The following is a 26,818-nucleotide window of genomic DNA, read 5'->3' on the forward strand; positions in this document are numbered from 1 at the left end:
CTTTCTGAAATGCTGATGCACAGCTGTGGAAACAAACAAACCAACCAGCTTCCAAAGTGCAAACAAACCAGCATCCAAAGTGCAGGCAGATATGTATGAGCAAATTCTTTGCTGATATAAGTGGGTACAGCTCCTCTGACTTCTGGCACTTCAGCCATTTATATCAGCAGAGAGTTTGGTCCATAGAGCATGATCATGGACATCTTTACTGGGAGGTGATGTGATCTACTAGCTAGGGCACTGGACTGGGAGTCAGGAGATCTCAGTTCTATTCCTGGCTCTGCCACTGGCCTGGTCTGTGACTTTGGACAAGTCACTCTGTCTTGTCTACTCAGACTGTAAGCTCTTCAGGGTAGGGGTTATCTCCTAGCATGTATTTGTGCAGTGTCTAGCACAATGTGTCCCCACTCTTAATTGAAGCCTCTCTGGGCCCTACTGTAAGACAAATAAATAACAACACGACTGCAGGACCAGTTGCATAAGAAAGGACTACTTGAGTGAGGAAGGTTTTGAGCCCATATTTGGCTCATGAGAGTCTCTTTTAGCATACATTAAATCAACACAAAGCCATGTAATTAATCGCTGGTTATAGTCTGGTAACCATGCTATCAAACTAACATTATTGATTTCCAAGCTAGTATGTTTATATTGTGTCAAATGCCATGGGATACCTCTCTGAGTATGAAAAAACCACTCTAGGCGTAGGAAAGTTACTGTAGATCTTTATTGAAAATTGTTTTTTTTAATTTAACAGAACAACCCAGAAAGAAATCCATAGACATCACATCATCATTTTATATACAACTGGGAGATTTTACATACAGTGAAATGAAAAAAAAAGTTTCAAATAAATCTTGGCAAACACTTGGGCCTGATTCACAACTGCACCACCCCGGTGTTATGCTGGTGTCACTCTCTTACCAGCATAAAACTGGAGTAACACAGTGGTACATCAAGCCTCATCTAATTAATTTCTTTGCTGGGTTTTTCTGCAAATTTAAGCCACTAATACCAGTAAGCCTAAACTACTGCAGTTTTCAGACAACTTCATGATCATTTGCATGATCTGTTGTTTAAATCCTTTGGATTTGTCAATAGTGAAACCTGCTTTGAAAGTCTTATAGACACTGGACCCGATTTTGCAGTCCTCACTCAGGCAAAAACTGTGACCTTATTTGGAATATTGCCTGGGTAGAAGGAGGAGTAGTGGGCACCAATTAGTTAACCGATGCAAGGTAACAACCCTTTGAATCAATTCATTCCAAAAATAGCTCTAAACGCTACAATCATCTAAGGCTCCTGGGCTTTCTGAAGCAGAAAAATCCAGAGAAATTGTGTTCATCATCTAGGAGTCCCTTGTTTATTAAGAAAACAGTTAACAAATGTTAAAAATGGATATGTCCTCACCCAAATACCTTTGTCTGTGGCATGATGCCAGGGAACACCAGTAGTGATATTTACAATAGCTTTAGAAGGGGCAGTATATGCTATTCATTTTCCAGTGAATAAAAACAAAATGCAATAATTATGCTGCATATGCCTGTGACTCTAAAAGACTGGAATACAGAGAAACTTTCAATGTCAATAAAGTACACTAAAGGTCTCTAATTTAACATGACCTGTCTCCAATTTTAGGACTGTTTATCATTGTTGTAAACTGAACTGAGGCCCAAGAACAAGAGACTGAATGACAGTGCTGTCAGTATTGCCAGACACCCATCCTAATTTTGGAAGGCCCCGTCTTCTCAAGGATCTCCTGACAGAGGGCCACACCTTGTAATCCCATTGGGACCAGGTTCTGTCTCTTAGTGCAACACGCAACATCATGAGGCAGCCGTAAAATATGACTCTCCCAGTTTTAAAGGGGAACATTTCACATACTGATTGCTGAAAATGCATCAGTCCAATGACCCCTCTCACACTGAGCTAGAGCTCTGCATGAAGACAAGTCTGTACATTTTGCAAGAACGATCAGTAAAATGAAATTAAGAAGCAATTGTACAATTCTTTGCCTATGTAATTTTGTGTTCCTCTCTGGCTGATGACCTCTTTTCACACTAACACATATCTCACCAGTTCTGTTTATATTACTGGTCTTCCGACTGGCTAACAATTGGTGCTATCACAGGAGTAAAAATATTCATAACCATACAATGAAATTTTTCAATCGTGTTATCAATTAAAGGACCATCTCATTTCAGGCCCCACACTTAAACTGGCCTTTTTCAAAAAGATTTATTAAGCACAGGTAGTGGGGTCTTTTCCTCTATCTGAGCAAAGCAAAGATATAGTTGTGTGACCGTTACACACAGCTCAAGAAAATATGGCTTTTAAAGTAAACCCTCTAAGACATCCTTAAGATATGTGTATCCAGATGCTACAGTCAGACACTACAGGGTTAGCAAATATGTTACTAAAATCCCAGGTCAGTTTGAGCCCATGTTCCACATATGAGGGTGAAATTTACTCCTTGCAGAGGGCCAGCACAAGAACTATGCACTGCAAAATTTCTACTACAAAGGACTAAAAGCGACTTTAGCAGTACATGAGTCTCGTGCTAGTCCTGTGCACACAGGTAAATTTCACCCTGAGTGCAAATCTCATATTCAGAGAACATTAGTGGTGATTGACAACAAAAATCTTAAGAAAATAAATAGCCCAAACCTGTTTTTCTTGTACACTCAAAACTCTCATTGATTTCACTTGGAGTTTTGGGTGAACAAGAAATGTAGGATCAGGCCCCATACATACGACTTTAAAGCCCTTCAACAGAGAGAGTGTGATTTAAAACATACGTATCATTGTCTTCATCTTCTAGAAGTAGCTTTTCAATGGGCAGAGTGCTGATCACTCTTCTTGCATCCTCCAGTTCCTGTGGGGCTGGCTCTGGAATTGAAATAGGAAGTGGAACGAACTGTGGCCCAGGAAGCGAGGATGAAGCTGGCTGATACTGCAGGGTAGACGCTGGTAATGCAGAAATGGGCTGAGCCCATGGGAAATAGGTAAGAGGGGATTGCTGGTCTGTCACCTCCAGCTGCGGCACAACAGCTGGAGTGGTGCTTCTTGGCTGTTAAGTACAAAGATACCAGAATAAGGATACTCACTATCACAGTTAAAACATCTTTTCCTGGCTCCATAAAGTTTCATGTCCAGTATGAAAATGTTCACAAGCTCACCAGAAAGAGGGATGTAACCTGGTTAAAACCCCAGCTGCCATCAAGCCAGCAAGTGCAATCTCAAAGTTTTTGCAGTGGTTAATATACTCGTACATACCACATTCCCATCACCTTTCTGGTCTCCCTCCTGCCTTCACTTTTGTAAGCCTGCAAGGCACCCTTTCAAGATTATTATAAATTGTATTTTGGACCTGCTATCCTCATCTGTGGCTCTCTGATAATGTTTCAACACGGATGGAATGTGTCAGGGTAAGCTGATATGATGCTGAACATGTCCTTGTCTACACTGACCACCAGTCACTCATGGTCAGCATCATGTCAGCTAAGTCAAGGTCATGTTTAAACACCATAAGATTTCTCAGTGAAAGCAAGTTCCCTGGAGGCTTTATTTAAAAACAAACAAACCACATCCTTACTGAAAAAACTGTATTGAGATAAACTCAGAAACAGCATCTAAAACGCTAGGATTCTCAAGTGCAGTTCTGTCCTAGCTGTTTGTCCAAACAACAGAGCCTATTATATATTTGATATCTGATATTCTTCACATCTAGACAGAAGATTATAATTTATGATCCACTCTAATGGAAACTTCATGAACACCATGAATCAAAGCTGTAGGATTCCTTGTTAAGTTGGAGCTGATAGCAACATGACTTTATTGCTCTGCATTATTTTTCCTGAGCTGCAAACAATACTCTTCTAAGATAAAATCTGCCCACTGGCCTGATACAGCTCTCACTGAAGTCTATGGCAGTCCTACCACTGACTTCAGTGGGAGCTGGAGAGGGTCTTATGAGAACAATGCAGAATGGTTCAGGAGTTAATTAGGTGGTGAGTGCTTGAGGGTTTGAGAGTGCATGGAACAGGGAAGCTTTGTTAAGAAAATTGGATTCACTCCGACTTCAACATAGTCAAATCTTTTAATCCCTCTCAAACCACAAGGATTCTCAGAATAATCCCCCTAATTTCCAGGCCCAGGCAGAGAGTAAATCAGGCCATCACATTACACAGTTAGGTTACTAACAGGGATTTGTGGCTCACGTAGAAAACCATACGAGAGACTCACACCAGGAAGAGACAGTTGCATGACGATTGTAAAGAGGGTCACTAAGGCATGTCTCTCTACTCAGTCTCACTTCTCAGGACTGTTCGCCTTGCATACGCAGTTATGGCAAAGGAAACTACTTCTGATTTTTCAGCACCACTTGCGTAACTTTTTACTGCAGACATCATCCTTGACAATATAATGTGAGGCAGGGATGTCGAGCAATTCACAGTATAAAGATAAATTTAGATACATGGGGCTTCTCATAGTTCCTACTGGAAAACAGTTTTGCCTTTATTTCTAGGTATCTTTAGCTTACCGCAAAATTGGTGATCAGCGGCTGGGATGCGTAAGTCAGAACTGAAGAGGGTCCAACAAGTGTATAACTGGGACACACAGGCTGAACATACATGTCTGCTGTGTATGGACAGCTGACTGCTTCATGTGACATATAATCCGGGTATGTTGTCCACTGGGTTAAGGGCTGTAAAGTAGCAGGAGAAGGCTGAGAGAGCCAACCAGAACATAATGCCCCTTCATCGGTAACTGGCAATGAAGAGGCAGTAACATCCATATCAATGCAAGGCTGGCCTGCAAAATAAGAAGAGAATTGTACCAAATGTCAGCCAAAGCATGGGCTGAAACGGAGCTGATGAACAAATGAAATAAATGTTTGGAAGCATTACCAAGTGGTGAATAGGACGGAAGTGGCTGATGGGGCAAAACAACCTAGAGAACAAAGAAGAATATTCAGATATCAGTTATGCCTGAAAGATTTAAACTCAGCATATCTTGAGAAACTCTTGCTCGGAGCTGAAGTAGCAATAAATATATTATCATCAATTGCCTCTTAGATTTTGCTTGGTGGACGGTACCATATGCCTGTGTTATACAGGTATGAGAGCAGTTATCGAAAACTGTCTGAGGGTGACATTCACCCCTCTGCAGTGTGTCAGCACAAGATCCATGCTCCACTGAAGCTTAAGTGGGATTTAAATGATAATTGAGACCTTGAGTAGCTCCACTGCTCAGAGTGAATTTTATTGTTAGCAAAGATACAGTCAAACTGCTTCCCTCCGGGAGTTTAAATACCAGAATAAATGGACCTAGCCTAAGCCCCGGTCTACACTCGGACTTTAGGTCGAATTTAGCAGCGTTAAATCGATGTAAACCTGCACCCGTCCACACAATGAAGCCCTTTAGTTCGACTTAAAGGGCTCTTAAAATCGATTTCCGTACTCCACCCCTGACAAGTGGAGTAGCGCTTAAATCGGCCTTGCCGGCTCGAATTCGGGGTACTCTGGACACAATTCGATGGTATTGGCCTCCGGGAGCTATCCCAGAGTGCTCCATTGTGACTGCTCTGGGCAGCACTCTCAACTCAGATGCACCATTGTCTGCCATTGCTCTGACGCAGGGAGGGGCGACTGACGACACGGCTTACAGGGTTGGCTTACAGGGAGTTAAAATCAACAAAGGGGGTGGCTTTACATCAAGGAGTATTTCAGGCAGGACTTCACGGAGGGTTCCAATAGGAAATGGTGCACCTAAGTTATCGTTCTTATTGGAACAAGCAGGTTGGTCTGGCCTCTGATTGATACATGGCTAGATTTACCTCGCTGCACCTTCTCTGTGAGTGACTGTAGTGTGACCTAGAGGAATGAGTCCCCTAGACGGGGGGCCGGGGCGGGGGGGTTTGCAAATGAGTACAAAACAAATCTGGTCTATTTCTTGTTTTGATACACTCCATCTATCTTTTACATCTTTGGCTGGCAGCAGATGGTGCAGAAGGACTGCATGCCATCCACATCTCATGGCTGCTCGGCAGAAGATGGTACAAGAGGACTGCTACCAATCCGTATCGCCTGCCTGCTCACCATAAGATGGTTCAATAGGGCTGACTGCAGGACTAAAGAGAATGACCTGATCAAGTCACTCCAAATTTAATCCCTGCGCCCATTTCTGCCCAGGCACCCCTGATCGACCTCACAGAGGCGACCAGGAGCACCTCGGACATGACGATGACGGCTACCAGACCTACTGTACCGTCTGCTGCCAGAAGGCAATGGGTTGCTGCTGCTGTGTAGCAATGCAGTACCACGTCTGCCAGCACCCAGGAGACATACGGTGACGGTGAGCTGAGCGGGCTCCATGCTTGCCGTGGTATGGCGTCTGCACGGGTAACCCAGGAAAAAAGGCGCAAAACAATTGTCTGCCCTTTCTTTCACGGAGGGAGGGAGGGAACGGGGGCCTGACGACATGTACCCAGAACCACCCGCAACAATGTTTTAGCCCCATCAGGCATTGGGATCTCAACCCAGAATTCCAATGGGCAGCGGAGACTGCGGGAACTGTGGGATAGCTACCCACAGTGCAACACTCCGGAAGTCGACGCGTGCCTCGGTACTGTGGAAGGACTCCGCCGAGTTAATGCACTTAATGCACTTAGAGCATTTTCTGTGGGAACACACACACTCGAATATATAAAACCGATTTCTAAAAAAACAACTTCTATAAATTCGACCTAATTTCGTAGTGTAGATATACCCTAAGTATAGGAAATGAGGGGCTAGAGAGCTCTTTTGGACAGCTTCAGAAGCTTTTAAGGTAGCTTTGAAAGTTTTGGCTGGAACAGTATATACACAACAGGTCACCTGTATAACAGAGAGTTTTCAGCACACTACAAAATAGGAAATTAGACTCCAAGGGGAAATAGCTCCACAAAGTTTTAGTGGATTTTTAAGAACTAGACATTTCTGTATCCCAGATGATACAAAGTGCATCTGAATAAGGCAACTATTCTGAATCCTCTGACTTATTTTGCTGATTTGGGTATTTTAAGCTGGGATTTTCAAAGAATCCCAAAGAAGATAGGTGCCCAAATCCTACTGAAAGCCAATGGGACTTGGACACCTAACTCTCTCCTTTGACAACTTCAGCATTGCTGAGTTTCATGGTCTTGAATGCATTGATTATGCTAGTGTAACCTGCTGTCTTGATAAATGAGCACTAGAAAGATATGTGATCTAAGCACTGGACTGGGCATCACTCTACTGAGTTTTAGTCCTGGTTCTGAAACTGAACTCACTTGTAGCCTTGAGCAAGTCACTTAACTTCTCTGCCTCCTTTTGTTCCTGTCTAAGGGCTTGATCCTGCAAGGTACAGAGTTCTTTCAACTTCCATTAAAATCGATAGGAGCAGATGATGGAGACAGGGACTGGGTGCCTATTCAGTGAGAAAGGAAGAGCTTTCCTCATACATTCTGTGTTTTTTCTTACCGTTGTTGCTGCAGCTGCATTAACACTATGAATGTTGCCACGTTTCCTCTTCAGTAGCTCCTTCACTGGTTCTTTTACACGGACACCTTGATAGGGTCGTGGCTGCTGCTGTTGCTCTGAAGCAGAAGCTGAGAAATATATTTTGGTGACATTTATTTTCCTTCACCCCTATACCAGTGCTAGGCCATAATCGCCATTTAGGAAAATCCCTTCTTTGCAGACTGCCCTGTCAATATGACTCTCTTTGCCTCCTAGAACAGGTTCTCCTGAGCTCAGAGTTAATGCTGCTCCTTGATACTAAAAAGGTGCAGTCTGCCTCCAGATTTGTGTTCCTTATGTATCGTATATATCATGCTGGCAATGCACTCATTCTCCAGCAACTCATGGAACAGAAGCCCTGGGATTGCTCCTCAGCAAGGTAACTGCATAGCATCAGGGCAAGCTAAAATGAAATGAGCAGGTCTGCATGCAGAACTCCCATTTGGCTACAATCACCTGCAGAGATGCCACAGGATTGGGCCCAATATTTGTACATTTTTAAGAAAATTCTTTTAAAAATATATGTATGGAAAAATGTAGGCAGAATACTGCAGACTTAGCAGTAAAGCCAGACCCAGCTGTTACCCCCTCACCCCCCAAAACAAAACCTCCATCCCCTTGCCCCAAGACTAGGCTTGTTAGTAATCTGAGCAGTCTGGTGTGTTACATCAGGCTCAGCGTACAGTGAACGGATTCTATTAAATAAACTGTGATATCAGTCCAGTCATATTTAAAGCCTGTGAGGACATGGTTACTCATGAAAAGTGGCCGCCATTATATAATACAATATGCCCTACCTTAAATATCAACGACTGTTGCAGAATTATGCTGTGTTCATTAATGGCATGGATATTAGCAGGACTCTGACACTATTTCTTTTTCATGTATATAGGCACACACATATAAACAATCAAAAAGTACCAACAGAGTTCTAGGCATTTTACAGACAGGTCTGAAGACAAGGCCCCAGCCCTGAACAGTTTACAGTCTTAGTAGATAAAATACAAACACAGGAATGGAATGGGAAGTAACAAAAAGCTGTAATTCATAAAATGATCTATCAATCTCATGTAATTCATTTCACTTCAATGAGCTTTGGACCAGGCCCTTAACTATAATCTACTTGTCTCATAATCCCTAGGTCTGGAATATTGGTTTCTTCAGGTACCTGGTGGGTGTAGCATGGAAAAAATGGTTTTTTTTACTTGGCCTGCTGCTCCTCTCTCTAGCATCATTTTTACCCATGTTTAATCCCACAGACTGCAAGGGAGCTATTTCAGAGAAAGTGCAAGAGAGGAATCAGGCCCACTGTGTTCAACTCTGAAAAAGATTTGGGGATCATGGTGGATAACCACTGAACAGGATCTCCCACTGTAAGACTGTGGCCAAAAGGGATACTGCGATCCTGGGATGCATAAACAGAGGAATCTTGAACAAGAGTAAAAAGGTTGTTTTACCTCTGTATTTGGCACTTGGTGTGACTGCCACTGGAATGCTATGTCCTGTTCTGGTGCCCAAAATTGAAGAAGCATGAGAAACTGGAGAAAGCTCAGAGAAGAGCCATGAGAATGATTAAAAGATAAGAAAACCTGGTTTATAGTGATAGACTCAAGGAGATCTATGGTTTAACAAAGAGAAGGTTAAGGGTGACTTGATTACAAAGTACCCACATGGGGAACAAGTATTTAATAATGGGCTCTTCAGTGTACCAGAGAAAGGTATAACACAGGGGTCTCAAACACATGGCCCGTGGGGTTATTTTCTGCGGCCCGCCAGCTCCCCGCGACCCCCCTACCCCCCCCCCAGCGTTTACCTAGAGCGGCTCCAGACCGGCGCACACTGGGGGCAGGGCAGGCTCCCTGCCTGCCTGCCCTGCCCCTGCGCCGCTCCGGGAAGCGGCCAGGACCTGGGGGAGGGGAGGCACAGGGGTCTGTGTGTTGCCCTGGCCACGCCTCCAGGTACCTCCCCCAAAGCTCCCACTGGCCGTGGTTCCCCATTCCCCCGGTGTGCCCCCCAAACCCTCCTGCAGCTGAACCCCCTGCTGCATCCCACACCCCTCCTGCACCCCGCACCCTGACCCCCTGCCCTGAGCCCCCTGACAAACCCTGCACCCTTCCTGCACCCCAATCCCCTGCCCTGAGCCCCCTGCTGCACCCCGCACCCTGACCCCCTGCCCTGAGCCCCCTGATGAACCCCACACCCCTCCTGCACCCCAACCCCCTGTGGGCAGGGAGGGGTCGGAGTTGGGGTGGGGATTTCGGGGAAGGGATTGGAATGGGGGCAGGGAAGAGGTGGGGCAGGGGTGGGGCCTCATGGAAGGGGTGGAGTGGGGGTGGGGCCAGGGCCGGGGCAGCGGGGGGCGGGGGAGTCAGTGATGCAGCCCTTGGGCCAGTGTACTAGTCCTCATGTGGCCCTCGTGGTCATTTGAGTTTGAGACCCCTGGTATAACACGATCCAATGGCTGGAAGCTGAAGCTAGACAAATTTAGATTGGCAATACAAGGTGTAAATTTTTAATGGTGAGAATAATTAACCATTGGAACAATTTGCCTAGGGTTGTGGTATATTCTCCATGACTGACAACTTTTTAGATCAAGATTGGATGTTTTTCTGAAAGATATGTAATTATTCCGGGGAAGTTCTATGGCCTATGTTATACAGGAGGTCAGAGGATCATAATGGTCCTTTCTGGCCTTAGAATCCATGAATCTATGAACATATATATTAGGCATAGTCTATATGATTCCAGGAATGTCACTCTGTGTCATTCTGAAGTCTAGAACAGGGGTTCTCAAACTGTGGGTCAGGACCCAAAAGTGGGTCGTGACCCTGTTTTAATGGGGTCGCCAAGACTGATGTTAGACTTGCTGGGGACCATGGCCGAAGCCCAAGCCCAAGCCCCACCAGCCAGGGCCAAAGCTTCAGCCCTGGGCAGGGGGTCTAAGGTTACATGCGCCTCACCCAGGGCAGAAGCTCAGGCTTCAGTCCCCCCTCCTGGGGTCAAGTAGTAATTTTTGTTGTCAGAAGGGGGTCACGGTGCCATGAAGTTTGAGAACCCCTGGCCTAGAACATCTGTTGAGTCAGTGTGAAGCAATGGAAACAGCTGCAAGCACAGTAAAGAGCTCTTTTTGTTTAGAATATCACCAGGTTGGATCATCCCTGGGTTTCACAGTCTTTTTCTTTCCACTTTTTAAGTTTTCCGCCTTTTTGACTTTATGAATTATACCCATGTGGTGTACAGCTATAGGAAGGCATGTATCTATGCCATACCAAGAGCCTCAAGTCACTGTAATAACAGAATGAACACAAGCAATCACTACTCTCACTCTGGAGCTAATTTACATGCACAATTTCATTGACTGTATGAAGGAGACTGCACAGATGGTGGATTATTTGGCCTAACTGTCTTGCCCGTGTGCTCAGCGGTTGTTCGCACAAATCAACACAAATCTTTCAGCACAACCCCCCCAGACAAATCAACACAACCAGACACATAACCGCACAACCAACACTCACAATATCCCCAAACCCACATGGCCCCTCACTGCAGCACACACCCCTCATTCGCCACCTGCACAAATCCACACAACTCTCCCAGCACAATGCAACCGTCTGCACCATATCCCCGCAAATCACTCTGAACCTAGAAGGTCTGTTGAGACAGTGTGAAGTGATGGAAATAACTACAAGTATGGTTGAGGTCTCTTTTGATTTAGAATATCACCAGGTTCAGTCATCATTGTGATTTTGCAAATTCTTAAGTTTGCAGCTGTTTTCAGCTTTTTACATCCATGACTTTACAAATTAGATGGCTTTTAGCTACTAGTATCCTATTATATATCTAATTTATATCTACATAATCTATATCTATCTATTGGATATACAATAACATTCCTATTATATATCTAATTTATATCTACATAATCTATATCTATCTATTGGATATACAATAACATTCCTATTATATATCTAATGTACACATATAGCCTATATAGATCTATATATAGATATAGCCAAAATGTAGAATAGGAATATGTTGTACCTATTGCTGCATGTACACTGCAAGCATAGGCCTCAATTCAGGAAAGCATCCCAATTCAGAAACACATTTAAACAAATTCTTAAGTTGAAGCATATGCTTAAGGGCTATCCTGCATCGGGCCCACATTCAGTTCTAAATCAAGTTTTGCGTATTGCCGTCCCAGGGGGTTTAAAAATTGGTTAGCAGGAGTGTGAGATATGGCAGCTAACTGCTTCCACAATTCATTTACTTTAACTGTGTTTTTCTTTTGAACATTCCCACTTCTCAATACACTCCTTTGATTTTTCTTGCTTTGCGGCCAGTTATCATAGTGACAGATCCCAGGGCTTAAGCCAAAAAAACTGCTAAGATCCACTTTGAAAAGCAAAGCTGGCAGCCAGCTAAAATGCATATCATAAAAGACTTGTGACATTTTGAGTCGGAGGGAAGTACAATACTTCAGTAGGTGATATTATTGAGCCTTATCTTACATGAAGTATCCGGGGCAATTAATGACAGAAGGAGGCTGTGGTGTATCAAAGCTCAGAAAGCTCTGATCATTATAAAACCATTGATATCAACACTTTAGCTGCCGTACTTTCACTGAACTTTGATTTGTAAATATACCAGCTGATAAATTCCCATTTCTAAAGTACCGGGCTGGCCCTTCAATTTATTAAGTATAACTAAATATTTCTTGAAACCATATCAAATATTGAATTTAAAATATAATCAAACTTAGAGATCATTTATTTAGAGATATAACAAATTCTTCATATGATAAAACAAAATGTTCATTATACTTCTGTTCATCTCTTCTATATACAAATGGATATAATATTTGGATATTTTAATTCATTTGTGTGTGTGCTAGAGAATTTTAAAATATAGATCTACTCTAAACCAGCAGAGTCAATGTCTACATAGGCTATTCATCATTCTTATGTTTTTAAGACATTAAAATGGTTCAGCGGTGACAGACGTTTTAAATATTTTTAATACATTTCCTCCCCCCACCCCCACACACATGGAGATCATCAAGGTGATGCTGAGATATTAATTGTAGATGAAATTCTCCCCATCTAGGGGGCCAGGAAGAGATCTCTGTACTACTTAAACCCTGAAAATAAGGCTTAAATGGGGACTTAAGTAATGTATAAGCCTTGTGTAGATCCTCATCCAGAAAACTACATTAGTGGATCCCACCCTTGGGTGTACTAGTGAACCAATGCACGATTTACTTTCTTGAAAATTGCTGTAATTGGATAGTTGTATCAAGAGTGACTAGCTATTAGTTGCTTGCAAATAAAAGAAACAATAGATGTGGAAAACCTGATTTGCTCTACGGTCTGACATCCCTTAAAAGATAATATCACATCATAAACCCCGTTAAAATATAGTTATATTTTTGCTTATCCAAAATAAATAACATATTTTAATTTATATTTCTCTTAACCCTTTGCTTCCTTTGGAGAGCATGCTGTGAATAATTATGCGGTCCACTCTGTGGGTATGGGTCCAGGGTCAGATTCTCAGCTCAAGTTCTGAAGCTTCATTGAATTCAAAGGCATTATACCAATTTCCACCTGCTAAAAATCTGGTGCCTCTAATAAATTTAACTGTATTTCCCCTGTTAGTCCTAAGGAGAATCAGAAAAGCCCAGATTCCAGCTGGTGAAAATTTCTGTAGCTGCACTGACTTGAATGGATCCACTGTACGGTAACAAATCTTGCAAAGCTCGACAACAAGGTAATGCATATTATGGATCCATGGCAGGTGCTTTTAAATTTCAAAATGTAGCAATTTTTTCAATTGTTTAGCTTTTGTAAAGCTACCTAAATAAAGGCATTGCAAGTTAATGCCAAGCAATATTTTTTTAAATATCTAAGCTTGTTACAGAAACTTATTCAAGCCTTACTCATGTCTCTTCTTTTACCCTCCTGTGCGTTATTAATGTCTTACCTTTTTTTTAAAGGAAATCTAATCCAACTGTTGCATTTCAGTCTGAATATTAATTGCCTAGTTATGAACCACTTAATCATGGAATGCTGGAAGGCCCTTACAAATATGGTGGTACCAGACACGACTATAAACATGTGTATAAAATGTTCTCTTCATTCTTAACTGGAGACTAAGGACCAGATTCTGATCTCATTTACATCAGTTTAATAGCGATGTAAATGCAACCACTCCCTGATTTCGATTGGCATAACTGAGAAGAGACAGACTGTAATTTTCTGTTAGTACGGATTTATTATTCTTAGTACTCATGAAAGTGCCTAGATTCCCACTTAAGGATCAGAACCTGACTCTAACGAAGAAGACACTCCTGGCCCCTGTCAACTGAGGAGTCGGTAGCTATAATCTGAAGAACGATCTGAATATTAAACAATATATTTGAAATTAAGAGAATTATAATAGCACTTTTTGTTTTATATAGTTCATTTACATATGAAATGATTTATTTTGTACTTTAATGAATTTTAATTACAGGCTAGACTCTGCTACCACTATTCATGCTGGGTGAAATCCTGGCTGCACTGAAGTCAGTGGGAGTGTCATGGATTTCAATTTAGCCAGGATTTCACCTCGGGAGTAGGAGAGTACCTTATTCTTTGAGTAAGTGCATTGATTTCAGTGGGTCTACTTGCAAAGTAGGTTAATAATCAACTTGAGTAAGAGTGGCACTATCTGACCCCAAACTTTTGGGGGTTTTCTGGGGGCTGGGGTGAAAGAGGGAAGATGGCATTTACTGTAAAAGCTGATAAATATACCTATTCACAGTTTCCTGTGTCAGCAGGGTAACCAACAACCTGAAAAAATATAACTAAGTCTGCAGAACATATTTCAGTTCCCCCAGAGCTGAAACAAAAATAATGTTAGGGCAGCTGCTTTTCCACTAGTCAAGTGTACACCAGGTCTGAGCTTTACAGACATACCCACAGGAAAATGACTTTCTGCTTTGGTGCACAGTTCATTGTTGAGCAAACAAATCTGATCATTACAAATTAAAAGTGACATGAGGAATAATGACATTCCCCAGATTCAGGTAAGTTCCTGATTCAAACAAACCTAGGCACTTCATTCTTCACCTTTTGGTGCAAGGTTTATCTTAAAACAAATGTTCCCCATTGTACCGTGTCCAGACAAAGCAGCATTTTAATTGTTTGCTTGTGACATGCTGTAAATGAACAAAGACACTCATGAACAAATTCTTTTAAAACAAATAAAAATACTTCACTGAAGTGGCAACAAGATGAGTGCAAACAATGAGCCAGATTCACTATGTGTTCCAGCTGCTTTGCACCACTCCTGTAATGAAAACAGCCATAAATCCTGCTGATGCAGACAGCGAAGCCAGGTTTGCAGCTGCTTTGTTCGGTCAGAGCAGTGCAAACCAGCTAGGGTCAATCCAACCCAGAGCCCGGCAAAGTCAATGGGAACCTCTCCATGTCTGAACAGCTTTGCAAGGTTTCTGAATGTAAATATATCTCAGTTCATTGCAATTCTCAATAGCCTATTCTTACACCAGCTACTATGAAGCTACTATGTGTTTGTATATCAGAGCTCCTTTCATCAAAGTTATTACTCATGATTTTGTTGAACATTTGGCATTAATGCTGACAAACACCCAACACACACACACACACACACATATCCCGGGGTTCTGGGCTGTCACTCAAAATGGTTGACAGTTACTTCAGGCTCAGCTAATGAGAACATTTACCAAACCCACTAACCTTGCTGGACCTTTGCACAGACTGACAATAGAAAACAATGATAATACTGTTTTACTACAGATCTCTGAAGAATCTTCCCGGACTGGTTTCCAAAAGAATAACAATCGAGCAGCTTGAAGTCAGTGCAACGATTCACATTGACTTCAATGGACTTTGGATCAGGTTCTTATTGCAGACTAATATGAGCTCATAGTTACAGGTAACATATTTATCTCTTCTCTACCTATTCCTCTCCTTTTTTGGACGTATGTCTGGGGGGAAATCAGACCTGCCTTCTAAGTAGGGCCCAATCTGGCTCTAGTGTGAGTCTTGGCATTGAAGTCAGTAGGAATCTTGCCAATGAGTTTATTCGGATCAGGATCAGGCCTTAGATCATGGGGTTACAGGAGCTCAGAGAACATACTGTGCAAGACAGCTTGGCAAAGAAGGGAGAAATGCTGAGCAGATTAATATCTCAAGCGATGATATTGTAAAATTCTGGGCTTCAGTTCCTTTGGCTCCCTGTCTTTTGGAATATTTATCTCAGGTATTTCCATAGCTCGTAGCACCACATTATCGCAGTGCTGAATAAGAGGTCATAAAACTTGCCTTTGAATAAGAGCCAAGTTAGCTCTGCAGTGAAGACATATCCTACGATTTGTCTATGCCATAGTACCAGCGAGAGTTTTTCTGTGCAGTCAGTTCTGCTTCTTAACAATTTACATATACTAAATGCTATCATGCATATTGGTGCTTTGAAACCAGCACTGAGAACTTGATTTTTTAAATTATTTTTTCTTAAAAATTAAAACAAAACTCGTTTCCCAGCATCCTGTCTCTAATCAGTTCCAAGCTGTGAAAGCAATTAATGACAAAACAGCTGCGTAAAAATCACAAAGCTCAAAAAGCATGAAAAGTTTTAGCTCTCTGAATTTCAGACGAATATTATTGCCCTGCACACACGCATAAACTACAGATTAATATAAACCTGTGTCCTTTCAGACTACTCAGTACAATTTCCCATCAAGCCAATTTCCACTTTGAAATATACTGCATGCCTGACTGACTGCAACAGCAAATGACACACTTCTCACAGTTTCAGAAGATTTAGTGTTTCTTTACTCACAGTCTGGCATGTGAAAAGCTTATCAATTTATCAAAGCAACCAGTGTAAATATTTTCTTCTTTCCTGTTGCCTCTCCCATATAATCAAAAAACTACAGAGAAATACAATGGCAATCTTTTCTTATTTGCAGTAATACAGAAGAGCAAACAATAACTGAATAACCAAAAATTCCAGGCTTTCAAGTAACAAACTAGTCTGAGTTTTTGGCTTGAATCTTGAAAACTGCATTGCACAATGCAGGCTGCTGACACCTTTATTCTACACTGTGAATTTTAATTTTTTAAAAGAAATGACGCTTAGCATTGGATACACAACTTTTCTGCTCTGTCTATAATCACAATCTGCTTACAATAATATAACGATACCTCTTTAGCAATATTTAAGTAATGGGGTAAATATTGTATATTGTATATAATGGGGTAAACAAGTATCACACTTGTTCATGTCCACGCTTTATGTTGGTTTTAGATATTGAGTCCCTTTACATATTTTTAAAAATACTATTAATTATTCAAACCAGTAATACAATTTTTCTACTTGTTGCTGCTTTGCGTTTAGTATACTTTTAACTCTCACACAGTAGTTCTGTCAGAGTTGAAAATTTTTCCCCTGAGTTATCGATATTTTGTTTTGCAATGTATCTACTTTAACAAAAGGCCATACTGTTCCAGTGGAGCTCAGAGAAAAGACTTTTACACTGATAAAAATATCTCTCCTAAAAGTTAAACAGCTAGGCAGGTGACTCTTTTTACGGCTTTATTGAATCAACTCCTCTTGTATTTAAATAAAGTCTTCCTAACCCGCCACAATTACTGACCAATAAGGAGCTGGTGTTTAAGGCACTGGACTTGGATTCTTGAGATCCAGCTTCAAATCCCAGCTGTGCTACAAACGGCTTGTGTGATGCTGAGCAAGTCAACAAAGGCCAGATTTTCAAAAGATATTTACATGACTAAAGATGCAGATAGGTGATCGGTGAGATTTTCAAAGGTATCAAAGCAGGTTAGGCACCTAACTCCCATTGGTTTCACTAGGTGCCTACCTGCATATTTAGACCCATTTGAATGCACATAAAATAATAATAATAAATGGAATGTCAGAAAAAGAGACGTTAAATTCCATCAGGTCCTCTCCACAATGTAGCTGTCGGCCTGGGCGTGCATCAGGATAAGGATTCCCCTGCGGTGATGGGAAAATATCACCCTGCTGGTGAACCCAGAGCCAATTAGCCCAGGTACACTTTGGGGGGTAAAAATTCTATGGGCCCATCCTCATTCTTCTGTCTCCTTGGTCAGCTGGTCTGTGGTGTTACTGGAGCCCCAGAAATGCAGTAATCTTTACAAGCTGCAAGAGGCAATAGGGCAGAGGTGGGCAAACTACAGCCTGCGGGCCACATCCGGCCAGCGGGACCCTCCTGCCCGGCCCCTGAGCTCCTGGCCTGGGAGGCTCTCCCCTGGCCTCTCCCCGGCGGCCTCAGCGCGCCATGCTGCGGGTGTAGTGTATTAAACTGCTCCACGTAGGAATGTGCTACTGGTATCAGTTACGGAGAGCAACGCTCTGGGCGGCGCGCTGTAGAGCCACCAGCCACCGGTGCTCTGTGCCGCGTGGTAAGGGGGCAGGGAGGGGGTGGATAGAGGGCAGGGGAGTTTGGGATGGTGGTCAGGGGGCAGGGGTGTGGATGGGGTCAGGGCAGTCAGAGCACGGGGAACGGGGGGGGGTTGAATGGGGGCAGGGGTCCCGGTGGAGGCAGTCAGGAAGGAGGGGGGGGTTGGATGGGGCGGTGGGGGGCAGTCAGGGGCAGGGGTTCGGAGGGCGGTCAGGGGACAGGGAGTCGGGAGTGGTGTATGGGGCAGGGGTCCTGGGGTGGCCGTCAGGGAACGGGAGGGGTGGTGGATGGGGCAGGAGTCCTGAGGGGGGGGCGTCAGGAGGTGAGAAGCAAGGGGGGGCAGATAGGGAGCGGGGGCACAGCCGGACACAGCCTCCCCTAACCGGCCCTCCATACAATTTCCGAAACCCGATGTGGCCCTCAGGCCAAAAAGTTTGCCCGCCCCTGCAATAGGGAGAACAGGCATCCTCGCAGGGCCACTCAGGAGGGAGTTTAGTGAGTTAAACTCTCCTCCCTTCTTCTCTGAGGGGTTTCATGAGTGTCTTATTCTGCCTCACAATCTGCCAGGAATATTCAGGAGTTGGGAACTAATAAGCACCCTGCACTTTTTGCTCCCAGAATCAGAAAGGATCAGGATCTACCCCTTGAGACTGCTGTAGTAGGACGACCAAGCCAGATTCTTCAGAGGAAGGTGTAAACCCTCATGCTGTGCTGGGCTGATGGGAGATTTTCTGACTGCGCTCAACAAACAACACCTGGTTCCTTCGTTGATGTGCTACTAGATAACAGAGAGTAACAGGCAGGAATAGCCCCGCTGCATTGTATTGACCGACAGAACTGTGTGATGTCATCTGATAAATTATGAAGTCACTCAGAAGATTACTCATCTGTGCTGCATTTGATTATCAATTGATTTATGGTCCCGCCAATGGGCTTTCTGTCCGAAGTTGACATTTCTGCTTCTCCTGGAATGCTGGGATAATGTGACTATCACAGCTGCAGCTCTGCGTGTTGCAGCCTGTCTGTGGGAGTCAACAAGCAGCATTTTCTGTGCGTCTGACACATTCTAGCTTTCCCATGAAGCATTAAAATTATTTTTGTAAGTAATGCTGACAATTAGAGCTGGATAGGAGTGGATTATACCATGTACTGTTTTCCTTGTTACGGGCGGATATTTCAATAAAAATGTAGTTAAATGCAAAGTGCTAAGCAAACATCTGGGCAGAGTGTTTGCTCTACAATCAAAAAACCTTGAGCAAGAGTGATGGAACCAGAGTGCTGGTTCATTGCACAGTATAAGGAAACCAACTTTGGAGACTTCTGAGCACTCTAATTAGCACTCTAAATCAATAGCCCAAACATCTGACCTATCTTAAAAGCAACAGTGTACTTATTGACAGTTTTTGGTTGGGTCTGATTCTTATCTCTTGAAAATTGGTGTAAATCAGGAGTAACTAGTGAAATTGATGGAGTTATATTAGTGTAAAGCCAGTGCAAGTGATACCAGAATCATAGCCAATCACAGAAACTTAGAAATACAGGGCTGTAAGGGACCTCAAGAAGTCATCAAGCCCAGACCCCTGTGCTGAGGATCAAGTAAACCTAGACCATCCCTGCCATGTGTTTGTCTAACCTGCACTTAAAACCCTCCAGTGATGGGGACTCCACAACTTCTCTAGGTAACCTGTGCCAGTGCTCAACTATCCTTAGAGTTCAAAAGCTTTTCCTAATATCCAACCTAAATCTCCCTTGCTGCAGATTTAGCCCATTACTTCTTGTCCTCCCTTCAGTTGACACGGAGGACAATGGATCCCTATTATCTTTATACCAGCCCTTAACTTATTGGAAGACTGGTCTCAGGTCCCCCCTCAGTCCTCTTTTTTCAAGACTCAACATGCCTAGTTTTTTAACCTTTTCTCACAGGTCAGGTTTTCTCAACCTTTCATCATTTTTGTTGCTCTCTTCTGGACTCCCTCCAGTTTGTCCACATCTTTCCTCAAGTGTGGTGCCCAGGATTGGACTCAGTACTGCAGCTGGAGGCCTCATCAGTGCCGAGCAGAGTGGGACAATTATCTCCTGTGTCTTACATTCAACACTCCAGTTAATAAACCCCAGAACCATATTAGCCTTTTTTTGCAGCTGCAGCACACTGATGACTCTTACTCAGTTTGTGGTCACCAGTAACCCCTAGCTAGCCAGTTATTCCCCATTTTGTAGCTGTGCATTTGATTTTTCCTTCATAAGTGAAGTACTTTACACTTGTCTTTATTGAATTGCATCTTGTTGAATACAGACCAATTCTCCAAATTTTCAAGGTCATTTTGAATTTTTAACCTGTCCTCCAAAGTGCTTGCAACCCATCCCAGCTTGGTGTCATCTGCAATATCTTGGTTTTCTTGTTGTTATTTTAATGAAGTGATTACAGGCACTGTGAAGATTGGTAAGAATTAAATTTGGTCTATTCAAGATGGGCGTTGGATTCTAAAGGATGTACATAGCACTGTTTCCTATCTGCTTTGGTCTGCTGAACATGCTGAATGCTCTAATTTGCAAGAATCCTGCATGGTGATTACATTTAACTTGGATACAAGGAAGATGAGGCAGACTAACAAAAGTAATCTTAACTTTTCTTTTGCACTGATAGAGTCTGAAGCTACAGAAAACTCTGAAGAGATTTAGGATGCAATTTGTAGAGCTTGTTGAAGAGGCCTGCTGTTGTAATGGCTGCAGAGGGCAGCAACATCATGCATGAGGATATCAAAGGTCTAAGCCAATGTACGTTGAAGTCAATGGGAACTGGTAAAAAATAAGTCCAATTTTTCAGAACATTGGAGCCAATATTACAGATGGGGGAACTGAGATACACTGATGGGAAGAGATTTACCCATAGGTCTCACCCTCCCAACCCAATCCCTAGCTACAGCCCATAATATTTTCTATTTTAGTAAAACAAGCTTTCCATTTAATCTCTGATGTGGTCATTCATAGAGCCTGACACCTGGTTTGTGAAGCACTGATGTGCTTGATTCTTGTGCTATCCACCTTTCCCAGAGTGGTGTTACCAAAACTAAGACTCACAAGATGCAACACATTTTAGTTTCAGCTTTCAGTATCATTATTTGATACTTTCGGAAAGGGTGCTAAAACCCTCACATCTGTTGTGGTGTGCAGCAAGGGCTTTACATGATTTAAAAGCCATTTTGGTGGAGGCAAGATTGTCAAAGGTGCAAAGTGGAGTTGGGCACACAATCAGCAGTACTTAAGTGACTTAGGAGCCTAAGCAGTCAGTGGAACTTAGTGTCTTAAGTCACATAAATGCTTTTGAAATTCTTAACTTGTGTGCATAAACACCATTTCATTTCACTTGGAGTTGGGTGCCTAATTTTCTCAGGCATCTTTGAAAATCTCACCCTTAAATCAAAGAAGTTATTTGAGATGGTCCAAAAATTTCATCAAAATTTCAAATGTTTGAAAAATTTCAACCAGCTCTATAAGCTATTACACAGAAATCAATTGCATGAAAGGCATGTTCATTTGGTCATAAAAATCATATCTCATTTCAAATGCATGTGACAAAATGGTATTTGGTGCTGCGTTTTTAGAAACTTGCAGTTGCCATTAATAAACAAAAAATAGTTGCAATGAGGGCTGGATTCCATTAACTAAAACCCTCCAAAGATGTGGGAAGCTTGTAGCAGTCACTTATCTTCTGCCATGGGCGGGGGCATGGGCTAGGGTATGACTTTCATACTAAAATGCACTGCTTAAATAGTCTTTGCAGGATTGATGCATTGAGGTCCCAATCCTGAAAAGATTTTTTTCCCATGCAGAGTGCAGTGACTTCAAGGAAACTACTCCCAGTGGACAAACTTCAGCACATGCATAAGTCTTCGGAGGATCAGGGTTTGACTGTAAGCTGGTTTGAGCAAGGTTAATCATTTTCTATATGTTTGTACTGTGCCTAGCAGGAAGGACTCCTGACAGGATTGAGGCCTCTCTCTGTGGTGCTACTGTGATATCAATAGTAATAATGAGCAAATTCCCTCCAGTCAGGCCATGTGCATTCAAATCTGATGTCTTGTGTCATTCTTGCAGTCTCTTCTTACCAGGATGGGAATCATACTATTCTAGTGGCGCTTCCTGTTATCTTGAAGATCTTTTCAATCTAAACTGAGTCTTCCCACATTCCCTGTAAAACCCTGGGATAGTTGTCCAGAATTCTGTTTGAGTTTTCTTCCACCCTGGTATATAGGCTGAGCAAACATTTATGTCTCTGACCTAAACATTCTAAGGGACATTTCAGCACAATGCCTTTCACCTGACTTGCAAACCCAAAGTGACAGGACTCTCCAGTCAGGCGACCACTTTGGACAGGTTTAATACAAAAAAGGCTGATTCACCCAGTTTAGTGACATCCATTGTAACTCTTTGCAGTCAGCTTTTGACTTAACTATCATGTTCATCCATGTGTCTGATAATTCTGTTCTTTACCGTAGTTTCAACCAATTTGCCAGGTACTGAAGTGAGGTTTACCAGCCTATAATTTCCAGGATCACCTCTGGATCCCCCTTTTAAAAAATCAGTGTTACATTAGCTACCTGACAGTCATCCAGTACAAGGGTGATTCAAGCAATAGGTTACATACCATAGGTAGTAGTTCTGCAATTCATCTTTGAGTCCTTCAGAACTTTTGGATGCATAGTGTCTGATCCTGGTCATAGAATCATAGAATATCAGGGTTGGAAGGGACCTCAGGAGGTCATCTAGTCCAACCCCCTGCTCAAAAGCAGGACCCATACCCAATTAAATCATCCCAGCCAGGGTTTTGTCAAGCCTGACCTTAAAAACTTCTAAGGAAGGAGATTCCACCACCTCCCTAGGCAACGCATTCCAGTGTTTCACCACCCTCCTAGTGAAAAAGTTTTTCCTAATATCCAACCTAAACCTCCCCCACTGCAACTTGAGACCATTACTCCTTGTCCTGTCCTCTTCCACCACTGAGAATAGTCTAGAACCATCCTCTCTGGAACTACCTCTCAGGTAGTTGAAAGCAGCTATCAAATCCCCCCTCATTCTTCTCTTCTGCAGACTAAACAATCCCAGTTCCCTCAGCCTCTCCTCATAAGTCATGTGTTCCAGACCCCTAATCATTTTTGTTGCCCTTTGCTGGACTCTCTCCAATTTATCCACATCCTTCTTGTAGTGTGGGGCCCAAAACTGGACACAGTACTCCAGATGAGGCCTCACCAATGTCGAATAGAGGGGGACGATCACGTCCCTCGATCTGCTCGCTATGCTCCTACTTATACATCCCAAAATGCCATTGGCCTTCTTGGCAACAAGGGCACACTGCTGGCTCATATCCAGCTTCTCGTCCACTGTCACCCCTCGGTCCTTTTCCGCAGAACTGCTGCCTAGCCATTCGGTCCCTAGTCTGTAGCTGTGCATTGGGTTCTTCCGTCCTAAGTGCAGGACCCTGCACTTATCCTTATTGAACCTCATCAGATTTCTTTTGGCCCAATCCTCCAATTTGTCTAGGTCTCTCTGTATCCTATCCCTGCCCTCCAGCGTATGTGACATATTACTGTTTAATTTATCAATTTGTTCCAAAAACCCCTCTACTGATACCTCAATTTGGGACAGTTCCTCAGATTTGTCACCTAAAAAGAATGGTTTAGCTGTGGGAATCTCCCTCATATCTTCTGCACTGAAGTCTGATGCAAAAAATTCATTTAGCTTCTCTGCAATGGCCTGGTCCTCTTTGAGCGCTCCTTTAGCACCTTGATCATCCAGTGGACCCACGGATCATTTGGCAGGCTTTCGGCTTCTGATGTACTTTAAAAAATTGTTGTTAGTTTTTGTGTCTTTAGATAGTTGCTCTTCAAATTCTTTCTTTGCCTGACTTATTATCTTTTTACACTTGATTTGCCAGAGTTTATGTTCCTTTCTATTTTTCTCAGTAGGATTTGACTTCCAATTTTTAAAGGATGCTTTCTTGCTTCAGCTGCCTCGTTTACTCTGCTGTTTAGTCCTGGTGGAATTTTGTTTTGGTTCTCTTACTTTTTTTTTATTTGGGGTAAATAGTTTGAGCCTCTATTATGGTGTTTTCAAATAGTCTCCAATCAGTTTGCAGGCATTTCACCCTTGTGGCTATTCCTTTAGTTTCCATTTAACATGCTTCCTCATTTTTGTGTCATTCTCCTTTTTTAAATTAAATGCTCCTTTGGTGGATTTCTTTGGCATTTTTTTCCTCTACAAGGATGTTAAAATGTATTACATTCTGGTTGCTATTACCAAGCAGGTCAGCTATATTTGCCTCTTGGATCAGAACCTGTGTACCACTTAGGAGTAAATCAGTAATTGCCTCTCCTCTTGTGGATTTCAGGACAAGCTGCTCCAATAACCAGTTATTTATGGTGTCTAGAAATTTTGTGTCTGCATCCTTCCTAAGGTGACATATATCCAGGTCTCCAGAGTGCCAATCTGTGCTATAACCACTAGATCATCCTTCCTCTCAACACAGGAAGCTAAAGCACTTAGCTGTTTATCACCATGACTTCGAAAAAAAGGCAGGTTTAAGAGTGTTGTAATGGTTTTAATATCTAAAAAGTATTTATTTAGATTTAAATTAAAATAAAAAATGACACCTAAGGTCTAGCATCCTAACATGTAATTAATCATACAATAAAACCTCAGTTCCAAAAATAATCATTTCAAACATGAACTCAACCAGTCAGCCACCTACCAAAATCTCCTTGTTACCCCTTCATTGTTCTAAGACACGTACCCTCAACTCTGCCCAAAAACCTTCTTGAACAGATGTCAAACAGAACTACAATATCTCCGCTGCTCACTCTGCCTGGTGTAAAAATCCTCTCCACTGAGGAAGCCAGTCAAGGCAGTTGCTGTATCTCGTGATACGTTTTGAAATATCCAATAAGAATTGCTACAATAGATTTTGCATTGAAAACTGGAGGGGTGCCCTGTGGATGAAGAGGCAGGAAGGTATTGCACAAGAGTTGCAGTGTTTGAAATGGGATCCATACAGTCACATTGGGGGGACAACCAACCTCTAGTACTGCAGCCCAGTCACTCCCAACATAAGCCTGTAATTCTTGTTAATCTTTAAAGAAGCTGTGTGTGTGTTAAGGGAAGGACACACCCTAGCAATATTCAGTATGACTATCATTCTAACTGTACCAAAGACATCAAACTTTGATCATGTGCCTCTTTCCTTGCAGCTGAAATCTAAGATTCACAGATTTCTTAGCTACTGGATTACATTTGAATCTGAACTTGCTGCAATTTTTTTGAGATTGCTGATTCTATATAATACGCACTCTTGATTCTGAAAAGAGAAAAAGATCATGAGGAGAAAAACGTTGCTATACTGCTACCATAGTCTACGATCTGTCATGTTGCAATGCAAACTCAAAATACATGAACGAAAAATAGCTGGAGCTTCTTGCTATTTGATTTTGCAGTCCACAACATAACTTTGAAAATCCACATTTTTACCTAAAGGGAAAAAATGGCGATGCAAGTCTCAAACAAAACAAACAAACAAAGGAAAAATATTTAAATCTGTTACAAAGAAAATATGATTAACTGTTGATTATCTCAGAATAATAGGTACAGATAAAACTGATCTTTGTCTACTCTTTGATCTCTATCATAATGGAAAAGAGGGTTCATCTTTGTTCCATGTTAGTCAACTCACTGGAAAATATTTCAAAAATTAACCCTTTCCATTCAGGTATGTTGTGCTGTAGGTTAAGTGAATAGGGTAATGAAAGGTAAAGGATGTTACCATGGTTGCAAAAACAAACATCATCTATAGAAATATGCCTGGAGACAATAAAAGAATTAAAAGAAACAATACAAATTTCTACGTGTATTAGAGAAAGAACTAAACTATTTGAGGACAGATGGGCCAAATAGAACAAAATGATTTTAAAAACCCATGGATATAACAAGATGTATACGTATGGTAACGTTCAGCCCCTACTGCCTCAGCTCTGCTCTAGTCCCTTATCTTTTATATCTGTCACTCTCTCTTTGAATACTTATGTAAGAAGTTAACTCATACAGTCAACGATTGTGTTTATCTTTAATAAAAAGTTAGTAACTAAAGGCCAAATCCTCAAGTGGTGTAAATCAGCATAGCTCCATTGGAATGTCAATAGCTACATTTGCAATGGAGTTATGCTGCTTTACACTTGCTGAGGATATGACCCTAAATGTATCACTCATAAACCGAGATGTAAAGGAAGTTGAAATACTCCTTTGACTGCCCAATATCATTTTTGGTAAAAGTCGTGTCCACGTAAAGTCAGATACAAAAATAAGATTTATAGCAGCCTTCACTTTTAAAAATGAAAACTCTTTGGCAAGTAACCACTGTAACCTTTGACATAATACTTTGCATCCTGTTACTGTTTTTATGAATCAGTCTGCCATTTGATTCAAAGTGATTAATGCCAACAAAGCAGTGATGTTTTCTTGTGTTAATATCCATGCTGGAAAATTAGCATCACACATTTAGTAATTGTCTCTCCTAAACCAGGCACCTCTCAGTACGTGGGTATAGTAAAATCTCCTATGCTATTATAATACTGACTTAGAGCTATTATTCAGGTGATCTTCATATATCTACTGTAGTTATGAAAAACAAAGGCAATCAGAACTCACTTACATTTTTGCCAGTGCATATTCTGTGGCAGAACGGAGTCTTTTCTCTTTGAAGAAGATAGTGTGGCTTTTTAATCGCTAACTGTGTTTTACTCCTTTACAAGTGATGTGATAACTG

The 26,818-nt window shown here is 42.1% G+C and overlaps 1 protein-coding gene across 1 annotated transcript; it reads right to left on the bottom strand.

Moving 5' to 3' along the window:
* Positions 1-1,910: 1,910 nt before the first annotated feature.
* POU2AF1 (POU class 2 homeobox associating factor 1) lies at positions 1,911-26,818 on the bottom strand. Its single transcript, XM_073320793.1, has 5 exons — positions 26,705-26,818; positions 7,500-7,627; positions 4,908-4,950; positions 4,541-4,812; positions 1,911-3,067 (listed from the first exon to the last, which is right to left on the bottom strand). The coding sequence occupies exons 1-5, from the start codon at positions 26,718-26,720 to the stop codon at positions 2,756-2,758; spliced, it is 771 nt and encodes a 256-aa protein (XP_073176894.1). The 5' UTR covers positions 26,721-26,818; the 3' UTR covers positions 1,911-2,755.

Source organism: Lepidochelys kempii, chromosome 22, assembly GCF_965140265.1.
Source record: "Lepidochelys kempii isolate rLepKem1 chromosome 22, rLepKem1.hap2, whole genome shotgun sequence".
NCBI lineage: Eukaryota > Metazoa > Chordata > Testudines > Cheloniidae > Lepidochelys > Lepidochelys kempii.

What these genes read in the sequence shown, in the direction of transcription:
- POU2AF1 (XM_073320793.1), bottom strand. An exon ending in ATGCAGCTGCAGCAACAACG is followed by an intron (nt 4,951 to 7,499) that starts GTAAGAAAAAAC and finishes TTTGTTCTCTAG; the next exon opens with GTTGTTTTGCCCCATCAGCC. An exon ending in CGCTGATCACCAATTTTGCG is followed by an intron (nt 3,068 to 4,540) that starts GTAAGCTAAAGA and finishes TGTACTTAACAG; the next exon opens with CCAAGAAGCACCACTCCAGC.